At 45.2% G+C, this 26,146-nt stretch overlaps 1 protein-coding gene across 12 annotated transcripts in view; it reads right to left on the reverse strand.

The window, feature by feature from the left end:
* MCPH1 (microcephalin 1) overlaps positions 1 to 26,146 on the reverse strand; it is a 714,835-nt gene that overhangs the window by 630,115 nt on the left and 58,574 nt on the right. For 11 of the 12 annotated variants that reach the window (XR_003855670.1, XR_003855672.1, XR_003855671.1 and 8 more), the window contains exon 6: positions 19,075 to 19,215. The exons of the other annotated variant lie outside the window; for it this stretch is intronic. Coding sequence is in view for 8 of the 11 variants with exons in the window: in XM_029595742.1 (XP_029451602.1) it covers positions 19,075 to 19,215 (141 nt within the window). In the remaining 3 variants the exon portion in view is untranslated. The remainder of the gene's footprint in view (positions 1 to 19,074; positions 19,216 to 26,146) is intronic. 12 annotated transcript variants of the gene reach the window in all.

Below are 26,146 nucleotides of genomic sequence, written 5' to 3' on the forward strand. Positions count from 1 at the left end.
ATCATGGATAAAAGATATTAATACATAAAAAGTTATTATATAAAATTCTCTACCTTCCCCACCCTCCATTAACTTACTGAGCTAACCTGTTTCCCTCCCCCCCCCCCCCCCCCCCCATCATAAGCATTCGGTAAACCCAAATTCTAGTACTTATCCTAGTTTAGGAAAAAAGGACTCATATTTGCTAATTCTCTCTCAGGGTTTTCCAAACTTGTCCTGAGGATCACCCGAGACAGTTGGATTTTCAGGATACTGGCAATGAATTCTGAATGAAATTAATTTGCATATCCTAGTGATAGAATATGCAAATTTATTTTATGCATATTCATTCAATTGGCTGTGGGATTCCAAGGAAAGGTTTGGGAAGTCCTGGCCTTTATATTCTGCCAATTTATAGCACTACCTATTGGCTTCGAACACTAATCCCTCACAGTATTCCTTTTACTATATATCTCCTTCAATCTGAGCACTTCCTTAGTAATACCATGGATATAAGAATACTGAGAGAGAAAAAAAATTAGAATATGAGCATTACTCATACCAAGCACACACTCACTCAGCTTAACAGAGCAGGTTTATTCATACCAACATAAGAACTGCCATGCTGGTTCAGACCAAGGTCCATTGAGCCTAGCATCCTGTCTCCAACATTGGCCAATTTAGGTCACAAGTTCCTAGACTAGACTAGCAAGAGAAAAAAAATTGGGTAAAAAAAATTCCTCTTCCGTTACATCTCTCTGTCTGTCTATACTTTGAGGTCTTACCACAGTCCTGTTCTTGTGAGTTAAATCTGACCTCTATCTATCTATTATGCCAAATGAAATTCTCCCTACTGCCAATAAGCCCTGAAGATAACGACCCCCTTATCTGAGCTTCAAAAATCATTCACTACTAAGCAGTATCAGAACATACACATACAGAACACCTTTGCCAAAATGCAGGGCAAAAAGCATCAGAGGCTAGTTTGCTGCATGCCCTTAGCCTGGAACAGAAGAGTGGGACCCTCTTGTTCCAAGCAGACAGGAACAGATCCATCACTGGTTTTCCCCAGCAGCAGATCTTGTTTGCTACCCCCCCCCCCCCCGATTAAAGGACCACTTGTGTGGTTATAAGGACGGACAGTCTGCTATCACATTCTCCACTCTGCCCAAGTGAATGGCACTGAGAACCATTTCCCAAGAGATGGCCCAGCTCCACAGCTGGTCAGTCTTCTGTACCTCCCCTGCCTACTGATGCAATATATCATTTAGTTCTCCATCTCCATAGTAACAACGGCAGAAAAAGACCAAATGGTCCATCCAGTCTGCCCAGCAAGCTTCCCATGGTAGTAACTGCTGCTCTGTGCAGGTTACCCCCAGACCCACTATCCCTGTGCTTCTTTTCATTCATTCCCATCCTCTAGATTTTAGGGATCCATAGTGTTTATCCCATGCCCCTTTGAAATCCGTCACGGTTTTAGTCTTCACCACTTCCTCCAGAAGGTCATTCCAGGCATCCACCACCCTCTCCATGAAGAAATATTTTCTGACATTGGTTCTATGTCTTCCTCCCTGGAGTTTCAAATCGTGACCCCTAGTTCTACTAAATTGTTACCAATGGAAAAGGTCTGTTGACCATGGATCATTAAAACCTTTCAAGTATCTGAAGGTCTGTATCATATCACCCCTGCTCCTCCTCTCCCCTCCAGGGTATACATATTCAGGTTCTTCAACCTCTCCTCATAAGACATTTGATAGAGACCACCCACCATTTTGGTCACCCTTCTCTGGACCGCCTCCATTCTTTGTCCCTTTTGAGATATGACCTCCAGAACTGAACACAGTACTGCTGGAGAGGCCTCGCCAAGGACTTGTACAAGGGAATTATCACTTCCCTTTTCTTACTAGATATTCCTCTCTATACAGCCCAGCATTATTCTGCTTTAGCTATCGCCCTGTCCCATTGCTTCGTCAACTTCAGGTCGTTAGACACTATCACCCTAAGGTGTCTCTCCTGTTCTGTGCACATCAGCCCTTCACCCTCCAACACAAAGTTCTTTCGGATTACCACACCCCAGATGCAAGACACTGCACTTCTTGGCATTGAATCCTAGCTGACATATCTTTGACCACTCTTCCAGCTTCCTTAAATCCCATCTCATTCTCTCTACTCCTCCACCGTGTCCACTCTGTTGCAGATCTTAGTATCATCTGCAAATAAACAAACTTTACCTTCTATCCCTTTTGTAATGTTGCTGACAAAGATGTTGAACAGAACCGGTCCCAACACTGATCCCTGCAGTACTCCACTTAACACCATTATCTCTTCAGAGTAGGTTCCATTTACCATCACACTTTGTCTTCTATCCGTCAACCAGTTTATAAGCCATGCCACCACCTTGGAGATCACTCCAAGCTTCTCATTCTGTTGGAGTCTTCTATATGGGACCATATCAAAAGCTTTCCTAAAATCCAAGTAAATTACATCGAGCACTCTTCCCCAATCCAGTTCTCTAGTCACCCAATCTAGACATTTGGATCTCTTCAGCTGTGGCCAAAGCAGTAGTGGCCCTCTGCTGTGGTTGTTAGGCTTTCGCTTGAGCTGTGTCTAGCAGAGCTTGCTAAAATCCAATTGAGGTGATGGGCTGATGTGAGACTTGGAGGAGTTGATAATGAACTCTAGTAACTCCAACACCTAGATGGTCAGGCACATTGATTACTTGGCTCCAGCCCAAAGGGGGCTCTTGAGCAGTCAACCAACTAAGGAAACACATGCATCCCCAGTTTGCGTAAGTGCACTGCCAACAGGGCCAGGTATTTCTAGAAGACATATGAAGGAGATGCTAGCCTAAACGGCAGAATACGACACTGAATGTGGCTGTTTCCTACTACAAATCTGGTTATATTTACTATGACCAGGGAAAATCACTATGACCAGGGAAAATTACTATGACCAGGGAAAATCACTATGTGAATATCCCTGAGATCAAGAAAGCATAGCCAGTTCCTTTTTGAAGAAATAGGATTAAAGTGCCCAGGGAAACCATCTTGAACTTTTCTCTTTTGATAAATTATTTCAAGATCCTTAGGTTTAGGATGGAACAGATTCCCACTGTGTTCTTCGGTATAGGATCACCGCTCTTTGCCCTGGTAGAACAGGCTAGAATACTGCGGGCAACTGACACCCAAGGCAGGTATGATTGACGATTTGACAGGAGAGCTAGTAGGTTAAATTTGTACCCTTTTATGGTGATGCTGAGGACCCACATATCCAAGATTATACTGGGCCACCAGTTTACATAAAATTGCAGCTGTCCCCCAACCGAGAGCTCCTCTGGCACTGGTACCAAGATCCTGGCTATGCTCTCTGCAGTCCAGTCAAAACCCCACCCAGATGTTGATTGGGTTGCCGTTTAGGCCTTAGACAGGCACGAGGGACCTGCTGTGAACAGAACTTAGGAGTGGAGGATAGCATCTCCTCTGCTCTGGAGGTGGCAGCAGGGTCTGGAGTGCCAGCAGAGAAATGCTGGAGCACTGCACAATGACCTTGGATCTGTGCTACAATATCCTTGACGCTATCTCTGAAGAGATTGTCTCCTTTATATGACATGTCAACAAATTTTTTTGCACTTCTGAATGGAGATCAGAGACTCATAGCCAGCCAAGTCCTCTATCCCCACAGCAAAGACTCTCAATGCAGTTTAAAAACATATGTCAAACAAACCACATGGTTTCCACACTTCAATCCTTTGTCCATCAGTGACTTGAAGGTGCCTTACTGCTTTTGAGGAAGCTACTAATCCACTCCCTACACTTGCTTCAGGATGTCCTATATGTATTGGCCCATGAAGAGCTGGGAAAATACTGTGCAGGAAATGAGCATAGCAACATGAAAACTTTTTCACAATAGTATCCATAGCTCTAATACCTCCCCAGGGGCACTGAGTAATAGGTTCTAGATCTCTTGGCCTTTTTGAGAAAGGATTCAAACACAGATTGGCATGATAGCTGCTGCTGCTTGAATCCAGGAGGATTTTAGATGAGCCAGACCACATCTGCTTCGCTATTTATGGAAAGGGATTCAGAGAGGGGATTCTCCCACATTATCTGTGCTAACTGAAGGATCTCAAACTGGGACAGCCATGATCTCCTTAGATGGCTCCATGAATAGGAGAATGTCCAGCCTCTTGGTACTGAACCTCTTCATCCATCTGCAATGTAAATGGAATGGTTTCTGCCATTTTTCTCACAAAACCTGCAACGGAGAGGTCTTTAGGTAGAGACTTCCTTTTATCTGGTAGAGGAGAATGGTTGGAGGGGGAAGACCCGCAGACATCTCCTCTTCAAAGAGGTCTGCAAATTTGTAGCCATACCTCCACACATGTTGAGAGCCCAATTCATCCTTATCTGGTAATGAGGACTCTCTTGCTGCACTGTCCACAGTCAACGGGTTCTGAATCAGAGCAACTGACTATTTTGGTCAGAACCCTGAGGAACTGGTAAATCCTCTACCTAACTCTAACTCTGAGCCTGCTTACATTTCCCATGAGTAAAAGTACAAGCATTGTTCCTCGTGTATACTTTAACCCCCTGATGCCACTGACAACTTTCATTGGTGTAGCTTAGAAGTCCCTCAGTGTTGATGCCTCCAATGCCAATGGATCAGTCTTCAGATGCCTGAAGATTCTAGCCATAAGTACAATTGGGTCATGGACACACATTTGTGACACCTATGGACAATCATGAGATGCCCCAAGAAAAGGACACATACAATAGGCGTTGTGATAAACATAGTCCTTTTGTAAAGGGGGCATCGCTGGAGAACACACTAGACCAGGGATGGCCAACTCCAAACTCTGAAAGCCACAAACAGGTCAAGGTCTCAGAATTTCCACAATTAATATACATGAGATAGATCTGCATGTACAGCCTCCATTGTATGCAAACCTATCCCATGCTTATTCATTGTAGGTATCCTGGCCTGTTTGTGGCTCTCAAGGACTGGAGTTGGCCACCCCTGCACTAAACATGTCGGACTGAAACAAAAGGGATGTATAACTGAACTCTATGGTGGCAATGGGTCAATGGCCGATAGGCACCAAAGGGACCTGTTGCCAGAAAGGAACACCACAAAACAAAAACTCCAAAAAACCTTACCTTGGGACAACTAACTAGGAAAAGCCCACAGAATGCCACATGAACAATTCCTTGGCTGAGAGCGCAAAATTTTCAAAAAACCTTAAGAAAAATACCCAGACCAGGAGATTGAGGCATAACTGCAATTGGAATGCTCTGAGGTAAGAGAGACTAAAGGGACCCCTTGTGGATGCATTTTATAATGGTATGCTGAGGGCATGCCCAGTGAGGCTCAAAGTTCTGGAAACTGACAGTTTTTCCATACCAGGCTCCATCGAATGAGGTCACCCATGTGTGAGGACTGCCATCCTGCTTTTGCTCTAAGAAAAATGATAAAAACTGCCTAGATAAGGAAATATTACAAGCAGTGCCCTTACCAGAAAATTCACTTTTTCCACAGAACTGCTGTCGGAGACCAGGGGACAAGGTCAAAGCAGAAGTGATAGCAGTAGCCCACACATCTCTATCCTCTGAATCTTGTACAGATACAAGCTTGACTGAAAACACTATGGCACAGCACTTCAAGCTGTATCCTCCTCTGCGGCCTGTACCCAGACTGTGGCAAATTGAACTGTGCATGAAACCACAGAACAGAACAATTTGAACTACTTCAGTCTTTCCCTGATCAGCACAAGGAGGAGGGGACAGTCCAAAGTGTTACACACTACTGTGTGTAACTGTGAGTAACTACTGTGTGTAACTGTGAGTCCAAAGTCCAAAGTGTTACACACTACTGTGGTCCTCATAATGCCAAGCCCAAATCAGAGAGTAGAGGGGATGGCATGGGATGGAGAGGATCCTCCTTTCTTCACTGTTCCTAGATCTCAGCCTCCTCTATCCCCAATCCCAAATTCCCCTTCCCTTTCCTCCTTCATCCTGTTTCCCTTTCCCCTCCCCTGTTTCGGCTCTGCCATTCCTTCTACAACCCCTATCCCATTCTCCTCCATCCCAAGATCTCTGCCATCTCTCTTCTCTCCCCTACCCCTATATGCCCGGCCTCCCTTCCCAGTGATCATTAGGATACTCTCCCCGCTCCCCCCCCCCCCCAAAAAAAATAAGAAACCAAACAAATTAACCAGGCGTACAAGAAACAGAATTATTTTTAGAAAGTAAAACAAATTAACCTTTTTAATATGCAGATGTAGCATGCAATCACCTCAGAATTTCAAGAAATATTGTTAATCCAATGAAAAGGTAACATCTTATATAAACTTACTGCTAATTCTCTTAATGCTTACTTTGTGCTTCCTTCTGGAGCTCATAAAAGTATACTATACATAGAAATCAAGGACAGCTTGAAAGTTCCTTTTAATCCAACCGGTAGCACCCAATACAATTGGGACAAATTCTGTATCTTCTTCCCATATTTTTCTCAGTACGCTTATCTTCTTCCTCTGTCCATAAGTAATAGAGAATAGTTGCTTGGTTTTGAAACATCTATTAGTAATATTCTTGCTTTTCTTTTTACAATTGTATACAGTTTTCTAGCATCAAGTTTTTTTATTTTATCAGATGAACTGGGAATTTCTCAAATGATCATATCTTAATTTTCTGTAATTCTGTCAGGGTCATGTTTCCAATGTTTCTAGTACAGCAATGATACAGTATTTAAAGTTTTCAGTTGATGAGATATTTATTCTGCCTCTATGTACAGGCCTTCCAACATCAGCACATTGCACCCAGCAACAAAATATATAAACTTTTCCAGTTATGTACTACAAAATCACATTTATCTGTGATGCAATTATCTGTGATGCAATTATAAGAACATAAGAAAATGCCATACTGGGTCAGACCAAGGGTCCATCAAGCCCAGCATCCTGTTTCCAACAGTGGCCAATCCAGACCATAAGAACCTGGCAAGTACCCAAAAACTAAGTCTATTCCATGTTACCATTGCTAATGGCAGTGGCTATTCTCTAAGTGAACTTAATAGCAGGTAATGGACTTCTCCTCCAAGAATTTATCCAATCCTTTTTTAAACACAGCTATACACTAACTGCACTAACCACATCCTCTGGCAACAAATTCCAGAGTTTAATTGTGCGTTGAGTAAAAAAGAACTTTCTCCGATTAGTTTTAAATGTGCCTTCATGGAGTGCCCCCTAGTTTTTCTACTATCCGAAAGAGTAAATAACCGATTCACATCTACTCGTTCTAGACCTCTCATGATTTTAAACATCTCTATCATATCCCCCCTCAGTCGTCTCTTCTCCAAGCTGAAAAGTCCTAACCTCTTTAGTCTTTCCTCATAGGGGAGTTGTTCCATTCCCCTTATCATTTTGGTAGCCCTTCTCTGTACCTTCTCCATCGCAAACATATCTTTTTTTGAGATGCGGCGACCAGAATTGTACACAGTATTCAAGGTGCGGTCTCACCATGGAGCGATACAGAGGCATTATGACATTTTCCGTTTTATTCACCATTCCCTTTCTAACAATTCCCAGCATTCTGTTTGCTTTTTTGACTGCCGCAGCACACTGAACTGACAATTTCAATGTGTTATCCACTATGACACCTAGATCTCTTTCTTGGGTTGTAGCACCTAATATGGAACCCAACATTGTGTAATTATAGCATGGGTTATTTTTCCCTATATGCATCACCTTGCACTTATCCACATTAAATTTCATCTGCCATTTGGATGCCCAATTTTCCAGTCTCACAAGGCCTTCCTGCAATTTATCACAATCTGCTTGTGATTTAACTACTCTGAACAATTTTGTATCATCTGCAAATTTGATTATCTCACTCGTCGTATTTCTTTCCAGATCATTTATAAATATATTGAAAAGTAAGGTTCCCAATACAGATCCCTGAGGCACTCTACTGTCCACTCCCTTCCAATGAGAAAATTGTTCATTTAATCCTACTCTGTTTCCTGTCTTTTAGCCAGTTTGCAATCCACGAAAGGACATCGCCACCTATCCCATGACTTTTTACTTTTCCTAGAGGCTTCTCATGAGGAACTTTGTCAAACGCCTTCTGAAAATCCAAGTATACTATATCTACCGGTTCACCTTTATCCACATGTTTATTAACTCCTTCAAAAAAGTGAAGCAGATTTGTGAGGCAAGACTTGCCCCTGGAGCCCTTTTTAAATATTGGGGTTACATTTGCTATCCTCCAGTCTTCAGGTACATTGGATGATTTTAATGATAAGTTACAAATGTTTACTAATAGGTCTGAAATTTCAATTTTTAGTTCCTTCCGAACTCTGGTGTGTATACCATCCGGTCCAGGTGATTTACTACTCTTCAGTTTGTCAATCAGGCCTACCACATCTTCTAGGTTCACAGTGATTTGATTCAGTCCATCTGAATCATTACCCATGAAAACCTTCTCCATTATGGGTACCTCCCCAACATCCTGTGTCAGGTTTTAATATATTTTCAGTTGCTGAAGTAACTATAGTTCCAGCTGTATATGTGCATTTCTCACTTGCTTTTCCTTGTCTGCTGGCCCTACTTTTTACATTTTTTTCTCTTGTTTTGCAAATTCTGTCGCTTCTCTCCTTGTGTGCTGGTGTATTTTCATTCATTTCTTCTATTCAAAAAAATGGCTTCTTGTGCATCCAAGAAGGAAAAAGAAAAAGATAAGGACAAGGCCCGAACACCCAAGCCATCGGCGGAGGAGAGGCCGGGAACGGCTGAATCCGGCTCCGATCTGCTCACGGGTCCCACAGCGATAACGGCGGCAGTGATAGCGGCAATAACTCCCGAACTGCAAAAACTCTCGGCACAACTGTCAGAGCTGCAAGCAGGTATGGCAGGGTTTGTCACCCTCTGAGTTTCGTGGTGCAGCAGAGGGAGGGCTGGCAGGGAAAGAGCCAATTTATTGCTGGAGAGCAGATACCTCTGTGAACCAACAGACCCCCGAGGTAGTCTGTACCCTCACTTTAGCCGGGTATATGAGAACTGCCCGCTGGCCCCTCTCAAATAGCTGGGAGCAATACGGAGCCAAAGTACGACATTGGGCAGACAGGTACGCTGAAAAATCTTGGAAATAAGGATTTTTTTAAATTTTCATTGAGCAGCGCGGATCCCTGCTGGGTGGCTCGGAGGTGGAGGCGCCAAGCAAGATGGCCTCCAGGCCGCCCAGGCGGAGATCGCAGCACGAAGTTGGCGGCAACACAGCACTCCTCCAAATTAGAAGACTTGGAGAATCAGGCTAGGCACTCGAATTTAAGATTCGTGGGCTTACCTGAAGTTCCTGAAGAAAATAATCTGCCGCGATTCTTGGAGCGCTGGCTGCCTGCTCAATTAAAATTGTCGGATGCCCACGGTCCCCTCAGGGTGGAAAGAGCACACCGCCTTGGCCCCAAACGCGCTGATAATGACAAGCCCAGGGTGGTAATTGCAAAATTGCTGAACTGTGCGCACAAGACAGATTCGAGCGACCCAACGTTTCTCAGGTGGGGGTTGCACAAATTGCTGAGATTAGTATTTCAGACCATGCCCCTATCTGGATGGAGCTCCGATGGTCGACGCCATCGTCCTCAAAGAATTTATGATGTTACCCATATTTTTTGGCGGAGGATGTCCATTTCCAAGATTTTTTGCGAGCAAAATGGTTAGCATATTCCCAATCCAACCAAGAACATGCGGGGGATCAAATTCTGTTTTGGTACACGGCAAAGGCTGTTCTTAGGGGGGATATAATTTCATATTTAGCGCACCGTAAGAAAATGTTGGACAAGCGTTTGATCTCCCTAACAGAGTCTTTCTAGACTGTGAGGAGGACATATATACGCGCCCCTACAGAGGCCAATAGAGAGACTATGATGGCCACACAATCCGTGCTGAATACCCTACTTCACCAGAGGGGGGGGAAAAAGTATACAATATTACCAATTCCACTTATACCAATACGGAAACAAGGCGGGGAAAATTATGGCCAATTTAATTCGTGCCTCATGCCACCCAAAACAGATAACGGCTATCCGGCATGCTGGGGGTAGAGTATTGAACGATACTCCAGGCATTTAGGCTACATTTCGGAGGCTTTACAAAGATCTTTATTCTGCAGCAGAGAACCAACCACTATCCTTGCCGTGTTTAACAGCGGAGGCAGCAGGCTCGGTTTAAACGCACCCATTATGGTCTCAGAAGTAATTCAGGTTATCCACCTGGCACCGCGCCTTAAGACCCCGGGACCGGATGGTTATACAGCTGAATTTTATAGAACCCTGTCTGGCGAGCTAGGTGACCTGCTATCCATAACTTTTAATGTTTTAATTCAAAGGGGGTCATATCTGGAGCATACAATCATCGCACATATCTTGATACCAAAACCAGGAAGGGACCCCCTCTCCCCGGCATCCTACCGGCCCATTTCCCTTTTGAACGTGGACCAAAAGCTTTTAGAAAAAATTTTAGCAGAACGGTTGGTGATATTTCTACCAAAATTGATCTCCTTGGGACAGGTGGGATTGGTCAGGGAACGATATGCCTGACAAATATTCGATGGGTGACAGCGGCTATGGCCTTGTGCTGGCGGGTGGGGGACCCTTTCCTAGTGGTCAGTCTGGACGTGGAGAAGGCCTTCAACCGGGTTGATTGGAATTATATGTTCTCTCTCCTGCAACATATGGGCATGGAGGGTTTCTTTTTCCAAAGTATTTATTTGCTCTATCATGACCCGCTGCAACTATTATTGCGAACTCCACGCAGCCGCAACCCTTTACTGTCTCCAGGGGGACGAGGCAGGGATGTCCTCTGTCCCCGTTGCTTTTTCTTTTGACCTTAGAGCCCTTATTGCGAGCAATACAATCCCCACACCGGAGATTAGAGGGATTAGGCTTCAGCAACAAGTGTTCAAATATGCAGCGTTCGCTGATGACATTTTGATGTTCCTCACTCGGCCCCATAGATCACTTCCCCCGCTTCTCCAGCTATTTCAAACATTTGGGATCTTTTCAGAGCTTAAGATAAATTGGGACAAATCGGAAGCACTCAGCTACCCTGCATCGGTTCGGGTGCAATGGGAGGGGCCCTTCCCCCTGCGCTGGGCGGAGGGCCGTTTTAGGTACCTGGGCTTTGGGTATCAGTGGAGCCAGGGGTATTATTTTCTCTTAATATACCCTCCCCCCTATTACAACGCACGTGCGATAGACTTCATTCATAAAGAAATCTGCCGCTCTCATTGGGGGAGGGGGGGCCGAATCAATCTTTTTAAGATGACGGTATTGCCCCATTGGCTATACATACTCCAGAACTTACTGCTCCTGCTCAAACGGTGTGACTTGCAGGCTTTAGACTCCATGCTTCGCACCTTTTTTTTTGGAGAGGCTGGAGACCCAGGATTGCCATTACGAAACTACAGTTACGGTGGGGCAGGGGAGGGATGGGAGTCCCTGACCTAGCCCTTTACAACTTACCAAGTAATCTCCGCATTGTTCGAGATTGGCTATTGCACTCCGGTCATTACACTCATATTCAGGCTGATCGGACGCTAGTTACCCCATTAGACTTACGGTTTATTGTGCAGGCGCCGACCGCTCAATTACCGGAACTGCTGAGGGGACATGAGCTCCTAGAACCCATTAGACAGGCATGGAAACGTCTCTGTAAACGATTCCATATCCCCCTGCAATGCGCATATTTGCTTCCCCTACAGGGTAACGCACAGTTTATGCCGGGCTCCCAAACCCTTGGTTTTAAGAAATGAGCACATAAGGGCAACACACAGTTGGGTCATGTGTTAGATAGCGGGGGCAAGCTCCTCCCTTTCTCGCAACATCAGGAATGCACTTGCTCCCCCACTGGACTATGGCTTGGGCCAAATCAACTCCCTGTTGCCCCTGCCTCCATTGTTCCTTACCTTGCCAGAGTGGTTCATTCCATTTCTCACTCTGGAAAACTGGGGGTGATGAAACATTTTGGATCATTGGTGGGCACCAAAGATAGGAAAAATAGTTCCACTAGTGCTCTTTATAATATGGGGAAAAGATTGTTACACCCTCATATTTGACTGCCCCTTGAGGCCCAATTGTGCGACTGTAAATGAATTTCATAAACATGCCACAGGCAATGAATTGAAGGTAGATTTTAACAGTAATCTGTCTTTTTACTGGATAATGAGAAGAGTTTCCAACCACTAAGGCAGACTCACAGACTGTAGAAGAAAAAAAAATTGTTGAAAGAATTAATTCCAAGATTTGGAATTCTAGAAGTGATTGAAAGTGACAGAGGCCCCCATATCATTGGACAGATAATGCAAGATTTGGGGATCGCCCCGAGTATAAAGTTACATTGTCATACACCGTATGGACCACAGGCCAGCAAATTGGTGGAGAAATACAATCATATATAAAACTAAAGTGGGAAAAATTACTCATGAAAAATCTTTGAAGTGGCCTGATGCTTTACCTTTGGCTTTGAGTATAAGAAATATGCCTAACCATAAACATGGACTCACTCTACATGAGATACTGTTTGGTAGGCCCTATGCTTGTGCCCACTATGCCAAAGTTGCCAACAGACAAACTTGACACAAGATGAATTAATTCTACATTTTGTGCTACAATTGTATCTACAGAACAAAAAAATTGCTAAACAGATTTCTTTGGGGTTCCAAAGCCCACAAACTACAGACTTTCCGGATATCCAACCAAATGAATTTGTATACTACAAAGCGTTTAAAAGAAAATCACTGTTTACGGCCATGGTGGAAGGGACCTTATCAAGTACTATTGGTGAGTCACTCTGCATTAAAATTATAAGGCCTTGACAATAGGGAGCGCATTAGCCATTATAAGAAAGCTTACGACCCTTACTCAGCAATTTATTTTGATCAACACGAGACCCAGCAGAGGTTCACAGAGACTGTTGACAAAGCTAGTGAACAGCCTAACTTACACGGGGTGCAGAAGTCACAGTTCCTTACCTGTAATAGGTTTTGTCCTAGGACAGCAGGATGTTACTCCTCACAGATGGGTGACATCAGATGGAGCCCGGCACGGAAAACATTTCTCAAAGTTTATAGAAGCTTTGACTGGCACACTGAGCATGCCCAGCATGCTGCTATCAGCGCGTCCACGTGAGGTCCCCCTTCAGTCTTGTAACATAGCAAAATACGAGAGAAAAATAAAATAAGAAAACAAAGGAGAAAAAAAAACAACTTTGCGGGGTGGCAGGCGGGTTTCCTGAGAACATCCTGCTGTCCTAGGAAAACACCTGTTACAGGTAAGCAACTGCTCTTTCTCCTAAGACAAGCAGGATGATAGTCCTCACAGATGGGTGAATTTCAAGCTCCAGGCTGTTCCCAGCAACAACCAAGACTAACAATTACCGAACAATTTACCAACGGGCATAAAAAACATCTGAGGTACTGTTGGATGGCAGGGAGACAGCCTGGTCTCAACTAGGGGGCCCTAGGTAGGAAGAGTTGTGTTTAAGTCTGGAAGAGATTGCGCAGGACAGTTTGGCTGAATCTACCATCTTGTTGACCATCCCTGTCCAATCAGTAATGGGCAGCGAACGTGTGTAGGGAGCTCCACGTCGCAGCCCTGAGATTTCGGCAACAGGGATAGCCTGTAAGTGGGCCACCGATGACGCCATAGCCCTCACAGAGTGAGCCTTAACTCGGCTTTCCAGCTGAAGGCCTGATTGCGCATAGCAGAATGAGATGCAATCTGCCAGCCAGTTGGGTAAGGTCTGTTTACCCACGATGACCACCATTCTGTTCTTATCGAAATATATGAATATTTGGGTGGACTGTCTATGGCCTGCTGAACGTTTTAAGTAGAAGGCCAGAGCTCTCTTGCAATGTTTGTAAAGCCCATTCCCCTTGATTGGAATGGGTCCTTGGAAAAAAGGTGAGCAACACAATGGACTGATTGATCTGAAAACCAGTCCCGACCTTAGGCAGGAACTTGGGATGTATACGCAGGACCACACGAACACAAAAGGGAACCAAGACACCTAACAAGGTACCAACAGCACAACACCAGTGCTGTTGGTAACTGAGGGGGAGGCAGCCTGAACCCAAACAATGAGCCCTAGCGTTGGGAGATTTGGGTTCAACACCTCCGGTTCTAGAGAACAGACTGGCCAAACCTACTATCATGTTGGCCATCCATATCCAGACAGTAATCGGATGTGAATGTGTAGAGAGAACTCCACGTTGCAGCCTTTTAGATCTCCTCTATGGAAACTGCTCACAAGTGGGCAACAGATGCTGTCATGGTTCTGACAGAATGAGCCTCATCATGACCCCCCAAGATGCAGTCCCTGCCTGGGCATAACAGAAGATGCAATCTGCAAGCCAATTGGATATTGTCTGTTTGGCAACAGCAACGCCCGACCTATTCTTGTCAAAAGAAAAAGTTGGGTGACCTGTCGTCTATGGGCTTCTATCCACTCCAGGTAGGAGGCTAAGGCTTGCTTGCAGTCCCACACTGTGCAGTGCTCATTTTGACTGGTAAAGACAGAAATCCATCACCATCTTAGGCAGGAACTTAGGGTGCGTATGCAAGACCACCCTGTCATGCTACAACTTAGTATAAGGTGGATAAGTCACTAAGGCATGGAGCTCACTGACCCTGTGAGCTGAAGTGATCTCCACCAAAAATATGACCTCCAGGTCAGGTACTTCAGGTCACATGAGGGCAGCAGCTCAAAAGGAGCTTTCATCAGCTGAGCCAACACTACGCTGAGGTCCCAAGACACACTGGGAGACTTTCGGGAAGGCTTCAATTGAAGCATGCCCCGCATGAAACATACAGCTATAGGCTGTACAGAGATGGCTAAGATGAACTCTGATGGAGATGGTTTTTAAGCCAGCCCCCGACAGCTGTAGAAGGTAGTCAAGCAATTTTTGTGTGGGGTAGGAGAATGGAGCTAGGGTCTTCTGCTCACACCACACAAAAAACCTCCTCCACTTCAGTCCATGCGTATTCACTCATGTAGAGCTGGTAGGCAGAGATGCAGTCAATACATATGGTGCCTTTCTCCCAAGAGCATCCAACGCTCTGTGGTCCTTCCCCAGAGGTGCTGAGGAGTGGGTCCAAGAGCACTCGGCCCTCTTGAGAGCGGATTCGACCACAAATTGGTGGAGCAGCTGATGCTTATCAAATCTGGCAGCCTTTTGGATGAGGTAAACCCTGTCTACTTTCTTATTCATGGGAGGCACTGTGAGAGGGGTGTTACCAGATACTCAGCAGTAGATTGTGACAGTACTGGGACTGTCACAATCTACTTAGGAGGCTCCACAAACTGAAGAACCTTACGCATTTTGTGCTAAGCGTCTTTTTCAGTCAAAAGCTGGAATGGGATGGCCTCCACCATCACCCTGATAAACCCTACACAAAGGTTAAGTCCTCAGGCAGGGTCTTCTTTCGCTCCTTTGGAGGAGAAGAGTCTGACGGGAGACCATCTGAATCCCTGGAGAAGGATTCCGTCTGATCATCCCCCCAAGGGACTTAGGGACCCTAGGTACTCAGCCAACATCCAGAGGTGCAGGCACCAATGGAACTGGAGTGTACCCGCCAGGCACTAGTGCCATCCAGGAACAGATGCCAGCAGGGTCAGTAAGGCATCAATAAGTACACTGAGCTTCTCCAGAAGCAGTATGAGCACAGGAGGCACCGGCTCCAGTGCTATCATCATGGGACTGAAGCCCTGCAGTGCCCACTCCACCAATAGCTGGACTTGATGCTCCAGCTCCTCCTCAAACATTGCCGATGCCAACAGACTTAGAGGATGGAAAGGTGGCCAGATCTTCCACGGACCTGCAAGGAGGATCGGTGACTTGCACCAGGAATGGTGGAGATCATCGCAGACCCCAGGCATAGATGGAGATTTGGCGCTGCTTGCCACGTGGTCGCTTTGGGGGCATTGTAGCAAAAGCCTGTGCGTCCCCGTATCTGGCACCGTGCATCAATGGGTACCGGTGCCGATGCTTCTTGGTCTTCCCACAATGCTCAGCCAGGTCTTTCCTCGGTTCCAAGGTCGAAAACAATGAACCAGACGCCCTCAGCCCAGAGGAAATAGACAATGGTCTGTCTTTAGTGCCCCTATCCACTCACGACCTCGATGGAGCAGACTGTCCCACTGATGTCTATGGCATGGTGTCCATCAGTGCTGCTCCAAGGTCCTCAAATGCCAAAGCTCAGAATTCTTCGACTCAGTTTATCCATCTTGCAGAGTCAAAGCAGACATCCCTTCAAGATCATCTGGGCACATAAGCAGCGACCCCTGACGTCATCTAATGCCCACAGGTAGAGGATGCAAACCTTATGAGGATCAGTGATTGACATGGTCCTCGGGCACTGGGTGCATCGACACAAGCCAGATGTGGCCATGACAGAGCGAAACAGAAAAAACATGGAACAATGGCGGCAAGCGGAGATGGAAGATGAGCACAGAGGCACCACCACCATGGGGGGAACCAACCATGAAAGGAAGCTTACCAGAATACCTGACTTGGGGCACTATGGGGAGGCACCAAGACCCAGCAATGGACTTTCGAAGACAGATATAAAAAACACAAAAATGAAGTTTTCCACGAGACAAAAAGCCAAAAGTTTTAGAGCTCAAGCAAACTGTGAGGCTAACAAAAAGAGATTGAAGAGGTACCTCCACATGGACTTGTGGCATAGGGCATGCTCAGTGTGCCTAGTCAAAGTTTCTAGAAACTCCCAGGTATGATGGAGGTCGATGTCTCCTCTCCATGGGGTCATCAATGTAAACACTGGTGCCGCCCCGAGTCCGGTACCGTGTAATGATGGTGATTGGTGTCTATGCTTCCGAGGCTTCCCATGGTGCTCAGCCCAGTCTTTCCCGGGCGCCAAGATGAAGAAGAACCTGAGGTCCTGGAGCACAACAACACTGAGGAGGGCCTATCCCTGGCCCCTTGTTCCTGTGAGGGCCCCGGAGTGGGAACAGACACTGATGGAACCACGTCCATCGGTTCCCCACGGCCCATGGCAGTCAAGTTGCCCAATGCTAGAGTTGAAGGATCAGATTTTCTGGATCCGAAGAGCTTCTCCATTTTGTCCAATCAAGCCCAATGACCTTGGGGGTCATTTGATTGCATAGATGGCACCCCTGAAGTTGTGCAAAGCCCCCAGGTAGAGGATAGAGACCTCACACGGATCCGTAATGGACATGGTCCGTGAGCACTGGGAGCAATTGGCGAAAACCTGAAGCCATGAAAAAATAGCCGGCGAGCTATCAATGACCAGCAGTCACTGAGGAACGGTACTGTTGGGAATCGACCGCAAAGAAGGGAAAAAAAAAAAAAAAAACAAAAAACTTACCATGCTGCCCTATTGAAGCGCCAATGGGGAGAAGGGGGATCTGGTGCAGAAAAATATCGAAAAATAAAACACAAAGAGCAGAGCTCCACAATCACAAGGCAAACAATTTGCGGAATTGAAAAGACTGAAGGGGGACCATGCGTGGTTGCGTTGATAATGGCATGATGGGCATGCTCAGTATTCCAGTGAAAGTTCTAGAAACTGACAAGTTTTCTATGCTGGGCTTTGATGATGTCACCCATGTGAGGACTACTTTCCTGCTTGTCCTAGGAGAATAACAGACTACAAATTAGAAACATGCAAACAAAAATAAAATGGAAAGCCAGAGAAATCAGACTCTGAAAGTAGAATGCTGAATATAAAAAAAAATTAAAAAAAAAAAAAAAAAAGATACAAATATGTAATGCGCATTCCCAAAGATAACATTTCACTAAAAATTTAAAATACATTTTTTTACTTTTGTCTGATCTTATTTTTCTAATTGGAGAGTCACAGGCTTTCCCATGTTCCCTTTCTCCATCTTTTACAAATTCCTTTGACAGGGTCTCTTCTCTCTCCACTTTTCTTCCCTTCCTCCCTCAAACACACTCAGGCTCTCATACTCACATGCTCTCACAAAGGCTCCCACTCTCACATGCTGTCTCACACATATGTCTTGCATGCTCTCTCACATACACAGCTCTCACTTTCACATGCTGTCTCATACTTACCGGCTCTCTCCTAAATGCAGTCACACACACAGGCTCTCTCTCACATGTTCACACACACACACACACACACACACACTCACAATCTCTCAACACTCTACAGGGCGTCAGCCTCCCTCTCCCTTCTGGACCTTCTCCTTCTTGGGCCACACGAGATGGGATCTGCGACGGCCCTGTCACAGACATTGCTCTTTTTCTGCACATGGGCCGACGCTCCTCCTCCTTCCTACTCACGTGGCTCTGGCAACTTCTTTCTTCCGAGCCGTGCGGGCAGGAATGAGGAGCAGCACCCAGAGTTTTGGGGCTTCTTCATGCCATGGTGGAATGAGCTCTACCACGGCCCCACCAGTCTCCTGCTCACTTAAGGCCATAGTGGGATGGGTTCCATCATGGCCCTGCCAGTCTCCTTCTCACTTCAGGCTATGACGGGATGGGCTCCTGCTGGTCTTTTCACTTCAGGCCATGGTCCAATAGACAAATTTTCTTACCTCATATTTACAAACTGGATTTTTCTTATGCCAATTAGGTTAGGCTAAGAGATGCTGAACAACTACATTAATTCATCAGTGAAACAAAACTAACATCAGTGTAAGGCAACAGTTCACCACAAATGTCATTACAAAGGCAATCATGGATATTTGCTTAGTTCTACATTTTTTTTAATGAGTACATTAATGACTAATCAGTCGTCAATATGATATTAAATCAGAAACCATTTAACAAACTGCATGCAAGTATAATGAATACCTGCTTGCCACAGCTCACAAGTCTAAGTTGGTACCAAAACCAACAAGAGGTAAAATGACTTGTCCAAGATCACAAAATCAGTTGCAAAATCAAAACTTGGAACTCATGTTTTGGGTTCCTGGCCCTATTCTAACCTTTAAGCTCCTCCCTTTTTCACAAAAGAAACATTGACAAGTGGTATATAAGTTAGTAAAATAAATAAAATAACTACCTTTACTGTACTGAAAAAAAAAAAATCTCTTACCAGTCGGGGAAAGATTTTCCCTTTTGTTCTTCATTTCCTTTATTCTTTTTTCCATTGCACTGTAACAGTCTGTAATCTTTGGTTTGGGGCTATAGATTAATGAAGCATCCTCATCAAATAATAAAACTGGAATATCAGATTCTAAATAAATAAATAAATTTTGCTAAAGGTTAATGGAAATAGATTTGAACATCTATAAGATACCAGATTATTCAGATATGGAGAAATTACTACTTATCTGAAAATTGTCTTTTCTTTAGTAAGGACAGGTGGATCCAGAACCAGTGGGTTATGCACCTCTAATAGCAGATGGAGATGGAGAAAAGCTGACATCACAGTATATATACCTCTGCAGTGCTATCAGCCTGCCAGTATTTTCTGCAAAAGTAAACTGTGGACAAACAAAACTTTGATTAACAGATAACCATTCCAGCACTCAGCCAACAGGAAAACACTGAGCTCAGACAAAACACGCAGCTAGGCAGGACAATAGCACAACCATCTGGCAGCCAAAGTGGGAAGGTGGATCCACCTGTCCTTAATGAAAAGGAAATTAGCAGGTAAGTAGTAATCTCCTTTCTTAGCATTCAGACAGGTGGATCTAGAACCAGTGGGATGTACCAAACAGGACAGGAGGCTGCCTGCGGTCCAATCAAAACCACACACGCAAAGGTTGTTTCCTTCCGGGCCTGCACATCTAGGCAGTAATGCCTAGAAAAAGTATGTAAGGAGGACCATGTTGCAGCTCGGCAAATGTCAATGGGAGACAAAAATCTAACCTCCGCCCATGACACTGCCTGAGCCTTAGTGGAATGAACCCTAACCTGACTAAGCAACGGCTGCTCAGCATCCACATATGCAGCTGAGACTACCTCCTTAATACAGCAGGCTATCGCAACTCATGACACTGGCTTCCCCTGTTTACTCCCCCCATGGAAAAAAAATAGGCGATCCATCTCCCTGAGAGGTTTAGAAACCTCCAACTACCTCAAGACATACTTCTTGTTACCCAAGGGTGGTAACAGGCGATATTCCTCCACATCTCCTTCCCTGTCCAGAGGCAGCAGGGAAATGGACAGATTAAAGTTAAAATTTGAAACCACTTTTGAAAAGATGAAGGAATACTGTACAGCTGTATCGCCCCCGGAGTCAGCCACAGAAAGGGTTCCCGGCAAGGCAAGGCCTGCAGTTCAGAAAGACAATGCACCAAACAAATTGCCACAAGAAACATTGTTTTCAAGGTCAGTAACCTCAAGGAAAGGCTACGCATTGGTCGAAAAGTGGGACCAGCCAAAAAAATCCAAAACTAGATTAAGACTTCATATGGTCACCGGTAACCACATCTGGATCAGCTGACAAGAGTTCACCATTCACCTGACCTCAGAAAGAAGCAAGAGCTGCCACCTGTACTTTTAATGAATTAAGGGCCAGCCCTTTACTCAATCCATCCTGTGAAACTTCCAAAATGAGAGGATCTTAACCGAACAAGGAGGAACCCCTCGATCTAAATCCCAAGCCTCAAACACTTGCCAAACCCACACATAGGCTAAGGAAGTGGAGAACTTTCTCACTTGTAGCAAGTTGGCAATCACCGCAGCAGAATATCCACGCTTCAGGAACCGAGCCCTATTGAGGGCCATACCATAAGACAAAATCGAGTCAGATTTCGTGAAGAATAGGCCCCTGCCAATGCAGATTCCAGTGAGCCAGAAACTGGAGAGTCCACCTTCACAAGTGTGCATACCACATTCTTCTGAACCAATCTGGTGCCACCAGGAGCACCATCCCCACGTGACTCTCAATCTTCTGAATCATTCTGCCCAACATGGGCTATGGGGGAAGGCATACAGTAGCTTGCCTCCAGCCACTCCTACACAAGGACATCAGTACCCAAGAATTTTTGATCTCTTCTGCGACTGAAGAAGCGAGGAACCTTCGCATTGCGAGAAATCGCCAGCAGGTCCAGAAACGGGAGGCCCCCAAGATCCAATATGAGCTGGAATGCCTCATTTGATAATTCCCATTCTCATGGATCCAGACTTTGCGAGAAAGTCAGCTCCTATATTGTATTTTCCCGCAAAGTACAAGCAGATCTCCTGATGATGCACTTCCAGCCCATTCCATAATTTGGTCTATTTCCTGCGACACTTGCTGGCTCTTGGCTCCTCCCTACCAACTGATTTAAGCCACTGTCATTGCATTGTCCAACATTATCTGGACCGCTCGACCATGCAATCAGTCGCTGAATCTCAAGCACAGGCTTCCAGCCAACTGATGCTCCAGAGACTCCTCTGTAGTCCAGAGCAAGTGCACTGTCAAGGCCCGATAGTAAGCTCCTGAAACCTGGAGGCTCGCATCTGTTTTGAGTACTAGCCAGTCCGGTGATCTTAGGGAATCCCCCTTTCTTAGATGATCCACTTGCAGCCACCACTGCAGATGTATGCAGACCTCCATCGGTAAGTGGAGCCGAATCAAAGTCCTGAGAACGTGAGCTCGAACAAGACAGCAGAGTGTGCTGAAGACACATATGCCCTTGCCCATGGCACCACCTCCAGGGTTGTTGCTATCAATCTGAGTATCTGTAGATAAGACCACACTGTGGAACGAATCGTGTTTGTCAATAGACGCACCTGAACCATCAACTTCTGAAGACAGCCCTCCAGCAGGAACACCCTGCCCTGCTTTGTGACGAACTGAACATAGATATACTCCAATGACTGTCATGTTTGAAGGTTGTTCTTGGCCAAGTTCACGACCCAACCTAGCTCCTGCAATGAGGAGATAGCCTTGTGCAAGAACTGGAGGCTCTCTTCCAGACTCCTGGCCCAAATCAGCCAGTCGCCCAAGTACAGATGTTCCAGAATCCCATCCTCTCTTAGCTCTGCCACCACCTTCAACAACATAACCTTGGAAAATGTTCTGGGTACGGTGGCCAAACCAAAAGATATCAGTTTTGAGCACGGACACCCCAAAACCGCAAAACGCAGAAATCATTGATGCTTCAGTCAGATGGGAATATGTAGGTAACACCTCGGACAAGTGCAGAGATGTCAAACTCCCCTGACTGTACTGCCATTATCACTGAGCACAAAGTTTCCATGTGAAAACGAGTCACACACAAATGGCAGTTGACTCATTCGAGATCCAGGATGGGATGAAAAGAGCCCTCTCTCTTGTGCACAACGAAATAAATGAAATATCAGCTTGTATTTTCTTGAGACATAGGCACTGGAACCACAGCCCACTGGCTGAGGAGCCTTGACAGCATACATTCCACTGCCTGTCTCTATGGAGAGTTGCAGAGAAACACCATGAAAACGTCCCGAGGAACATTGAGAAACTCCAGCGCATAGCCATCTCTTATCACTTCTAGAATCCACTGGTCTGTAACGATCTCGACCCAACTCCAATAAAAAAAAAAGAGGCACAAACTATCTTCTGATCCCGGAGGAGGGTCAGCATATCTTCATTGGAGGCTCGGGGAGTCCCACTACCTGAGCCTGCACCCCATCTGGGCTGCCTGAGACAAAAGGACTGAGAACTACCCAAAGGTTGAGTCCTCTGAAAGGCCACTCTTCTGTAGGGTTGAAAACGTCTGAACCCCTAGTACAACCTCTAGTGCTGAAGATTTGTGGCACCTGTTTCTTATCCTCTGGTAATCGAGGAACTGGGAACTCACCCCACTTATTGGACATTTTCTCCAGCTCACTCCCAAACAAGAGCAAGCCTTTAAAGGGCAACTTCGTACGATTAGGCTTCAAGGTTGTCTCAGCTGCCCAATTTCTTAATCATAGCTGATGCCTAGCCGCTATTACCAAAGCCACCCTTCTGGCCAAAGTGCAGACCAAATCACAGTCCGCCTCTGCCAAAAAGGCGGCTGCTGGTTCCACCACTGCACTGGAACTGACATCAGATTCATCGATCTCCTGAGAGAGCAGTAAACAAGAGCAAGCTGCCAAGGAACAGGAAACTATCTGCAAATTCATTGCCCTTGCTTCAAAAGTGTGCTTAAGGATAATCTCAATTTTATCCTGTGCATCCTTCAAGGCCACTCCCCCTTCTACGGCAATAGTCGTCTGCTTGGTAATAGCAACACACAAATGCATCTACCTTCAGAAAATGCAATTGCTCCCTTGCAACCAGATCGCAACTCGTCCGCCTTTAAAATTAGCTTCCAGAGCGCCCCATTCGGGATCAAGTAATTCTTGAATGGCTTCCGTAAGAGGGAAGAAACATGAAGCTTTACACAAGGAAGTCAAAATGGGATCTTTCTTTGGCTCAGACATGGATTCAGCCTCAGGTACTCCCAGCATCTTCAATGTCTGGGAAAACAGAGCCAGTAACTCATCTCTATGAAAGAATCGCAACACAGTTCTATATGGCTCCCACCCTGGAGGAATTTCCCAATCCCTCCAGGGAGTAAGGATCAGTCCCATCATCCGTGCCTTCTGGGTCCCTATTGGGAGGAACGGCTCCAGGCGTACCCCAATGCTAATCCACAGCACCAGGCGTGCAAAATTTCACTGACTTATTAAGATTGACCCTGAAAGGAGAACTGCAATCCTTGAAAACAATTCTACTCAAGAAAAGGCAGAAGGATACATGCCAAAACCAGGGGGCAGCCCACTGAACTATCTTCCCCCGCTGATGAACCAGTAAGGGAAGCTCCAAAATCAGGCAACCCTTCTAGCAGCTCTTTTTCCATTCCCACACCAGGCTGGGAAGAACCAGGCTTAGTAAAATCAGATGAAAGCAATTCTCCCTAAGTCTCCAAACAGCCCTGACAAGTTAGAGGGAACACCAGGCTGAGATGCCCAAATATGACAAGCAACACATAGGACAAGGCGCTTAGGTTTCTTCGCTATGGGCGTCATCAGCTTTTCAATACGCCCTAACAGGCATCTGACAAAAGTTGACCCAAAATGTATATAAGTGCCCAAACTGAACTCCCCAGAACGCTTAGATAGCGCAAGCAAAAAAACGCATGCGTGTGTATACAAGTGGGTGCCCCAGTAGGCACTCCTATGCGCCCAACTAGGTGCACCACTAACCACACAAAGGGCCGCATTGCTGGGCACACAAGCACGATCCAACGGAAACTGAAGAGGGCATTCTTCGGCACACAAAAATGCCACCACAGCCTACCACGCAGCGAACCAGACGAGCCTGAGAGCAGGACCTAGCTGCAAAGACTACCCCCCCCCCCCCCTCCCGGTCTTCTGAACTCGATCAGAGGCGGGAATGACCGGATTGCACACTGAGCATGGCGACCGGAAGGGGAGGGAGGAATCCCTACCCAACTCCCTTTCAACTTACCCTTTTTGCCTGAGCTCAGCCCATCCCGCAGAGTACAAGGTCGGACTCTGGCTGCGGGGAGAGAAGACAAACCTTCACTGCTGCACTCTGCTGCCTGCACCCGCTTGCTTTTCAGCTGGTTTTTTTTTATTTTTATTTATTTATTTTTTATGGCTGAGTCCTCTCCAGTTGAAAAACCAACTACCAGACCAAGGCACTCATCTGAGACCACGGAAATCACCTCAGGAATTCTCATCTGAGGGAGAGACCATAAGGTATGGAGAGTGGGGCGAATAATCCTCTTTTTTTTTTTTTTTTTTTTTTTAAAGCAATCCCCCCAGTAGGGAAGATGTATGTCCACCATCTCCTGGAGATGTAGAATGCTGGTGGACTATGACTGCAGGGGCATATATGATGTGATGTCAGCTTTGCTCCGTCTTCATCTTCTGGTAGAGGTGCATAACCCACTGGTTTTAGATTCACCTGTCCGTATGCTAAGAAACTAACTAATAATGTTTTATGGACTTTTCCTCCTAGAACACGTCCAACCCTCTTAAACCCCACTGTACCAGTTGCCTTGACCATGTCCTCTAGCAACAGATTCCACAGCTTGATTGTACACAATGAAAAAGTGCTATCTATGATTTGTTTTAAATCTTCTGGTTGTTAGTTTCATGGAGTGTCCCCTTGTTTTTGTTTTTATGCATTTCAAAATTCACAGCAAGCCATCACTTACTTACAGAAAAAGAAAAGAAGTCACAATATTTTACATCCTTTCCATATTATCCAAAAGAATAATCTTATCTAATTCCAACATTACATATTGCATTTCACACAGAAACCTTTGAGTGGAGGCAGAAACCCAAAGGAAGAAATAAGGAAAAACATAGCATGTATTGGCTTAACGTAGCAAAAGGTATTTATCTACTTATGATCCAAGAATTAATGTTGTTGTACATCAAAGGGAAGTATTACCCTCCTAGCGTTTAGGGTAATGGAAAGCAAAAATATCTCTTGCAGATTTAACACCACATTTGCATGGATATTTTAAAATATAAGAAAAACCTAATGCAGGAACTTGAGATCTCATTGCAAGAAACTCACGTCTCCTGTTCTGGGTATCAGGAGCATAATCTGGAAAAACACATATCTGTGCCCCTCTAAACTGAGATTCAATATTCCGAAAGTAACGTTTCATAATCTCTGATAGATCTTTTTCTGATATAAAGGATACCATTAAGGTGAATGTCTCATAATATTCCATTGCAGAATCTTCTAGAAACTTGGTTAAGTTCCCTTCATTCACATTCATTTGCAATACATTTCTACTCTTATTCATTACTGGCAGATAATACAATTTATTTACTAAGGGGATTTCTCCCTCTTGAAACTTCAAATTTTCAACAAAGTACTTTTTCAATGTGATAAATGAGAGCTCACTAACCACTTTAGGAAAATTTAAGAATCTTAAATTCAAATGTCTTGAGAAATTTTCCAAATGTTTCAATCTCTTTGATACCAGATTAATGTCCTTTATAATCTTTACATTACATTCTTGGTTTTTCTTCATTTCTGCCTCAACTGTTGCCAGCCTTGGCATTATCTCTCCCAATTGGTTTTCACATACTTCCAACTTCTGCTCTGCTATCTCCATATTGTCCTGAAAGTTACCAATCAATTTCACCAACGCTGCCATTATGTCCCATATTGCCTCTAAAGTTATTTTATCTGGCTTAGTAGGCATTTGAAAACGGGGTCTTAAATTGGACTCACCCGT

Source organism: Rhinatrema bivittatum, chromosome 3 (genome assembly GCF_901001135.1).
Source record: "Rhinatrema bivittatum chromosome 3, aRhiBiv1.1, whole genome shotgun sequence".
Classification (NCBI taxonomy): domain Eukaryota; kingdom Metazoa; phylum Chordata; class Amphibia; order Gymnophiona; family Rhinatrematidae; genus Rhinatrema; species Rhinatrema bivittatum.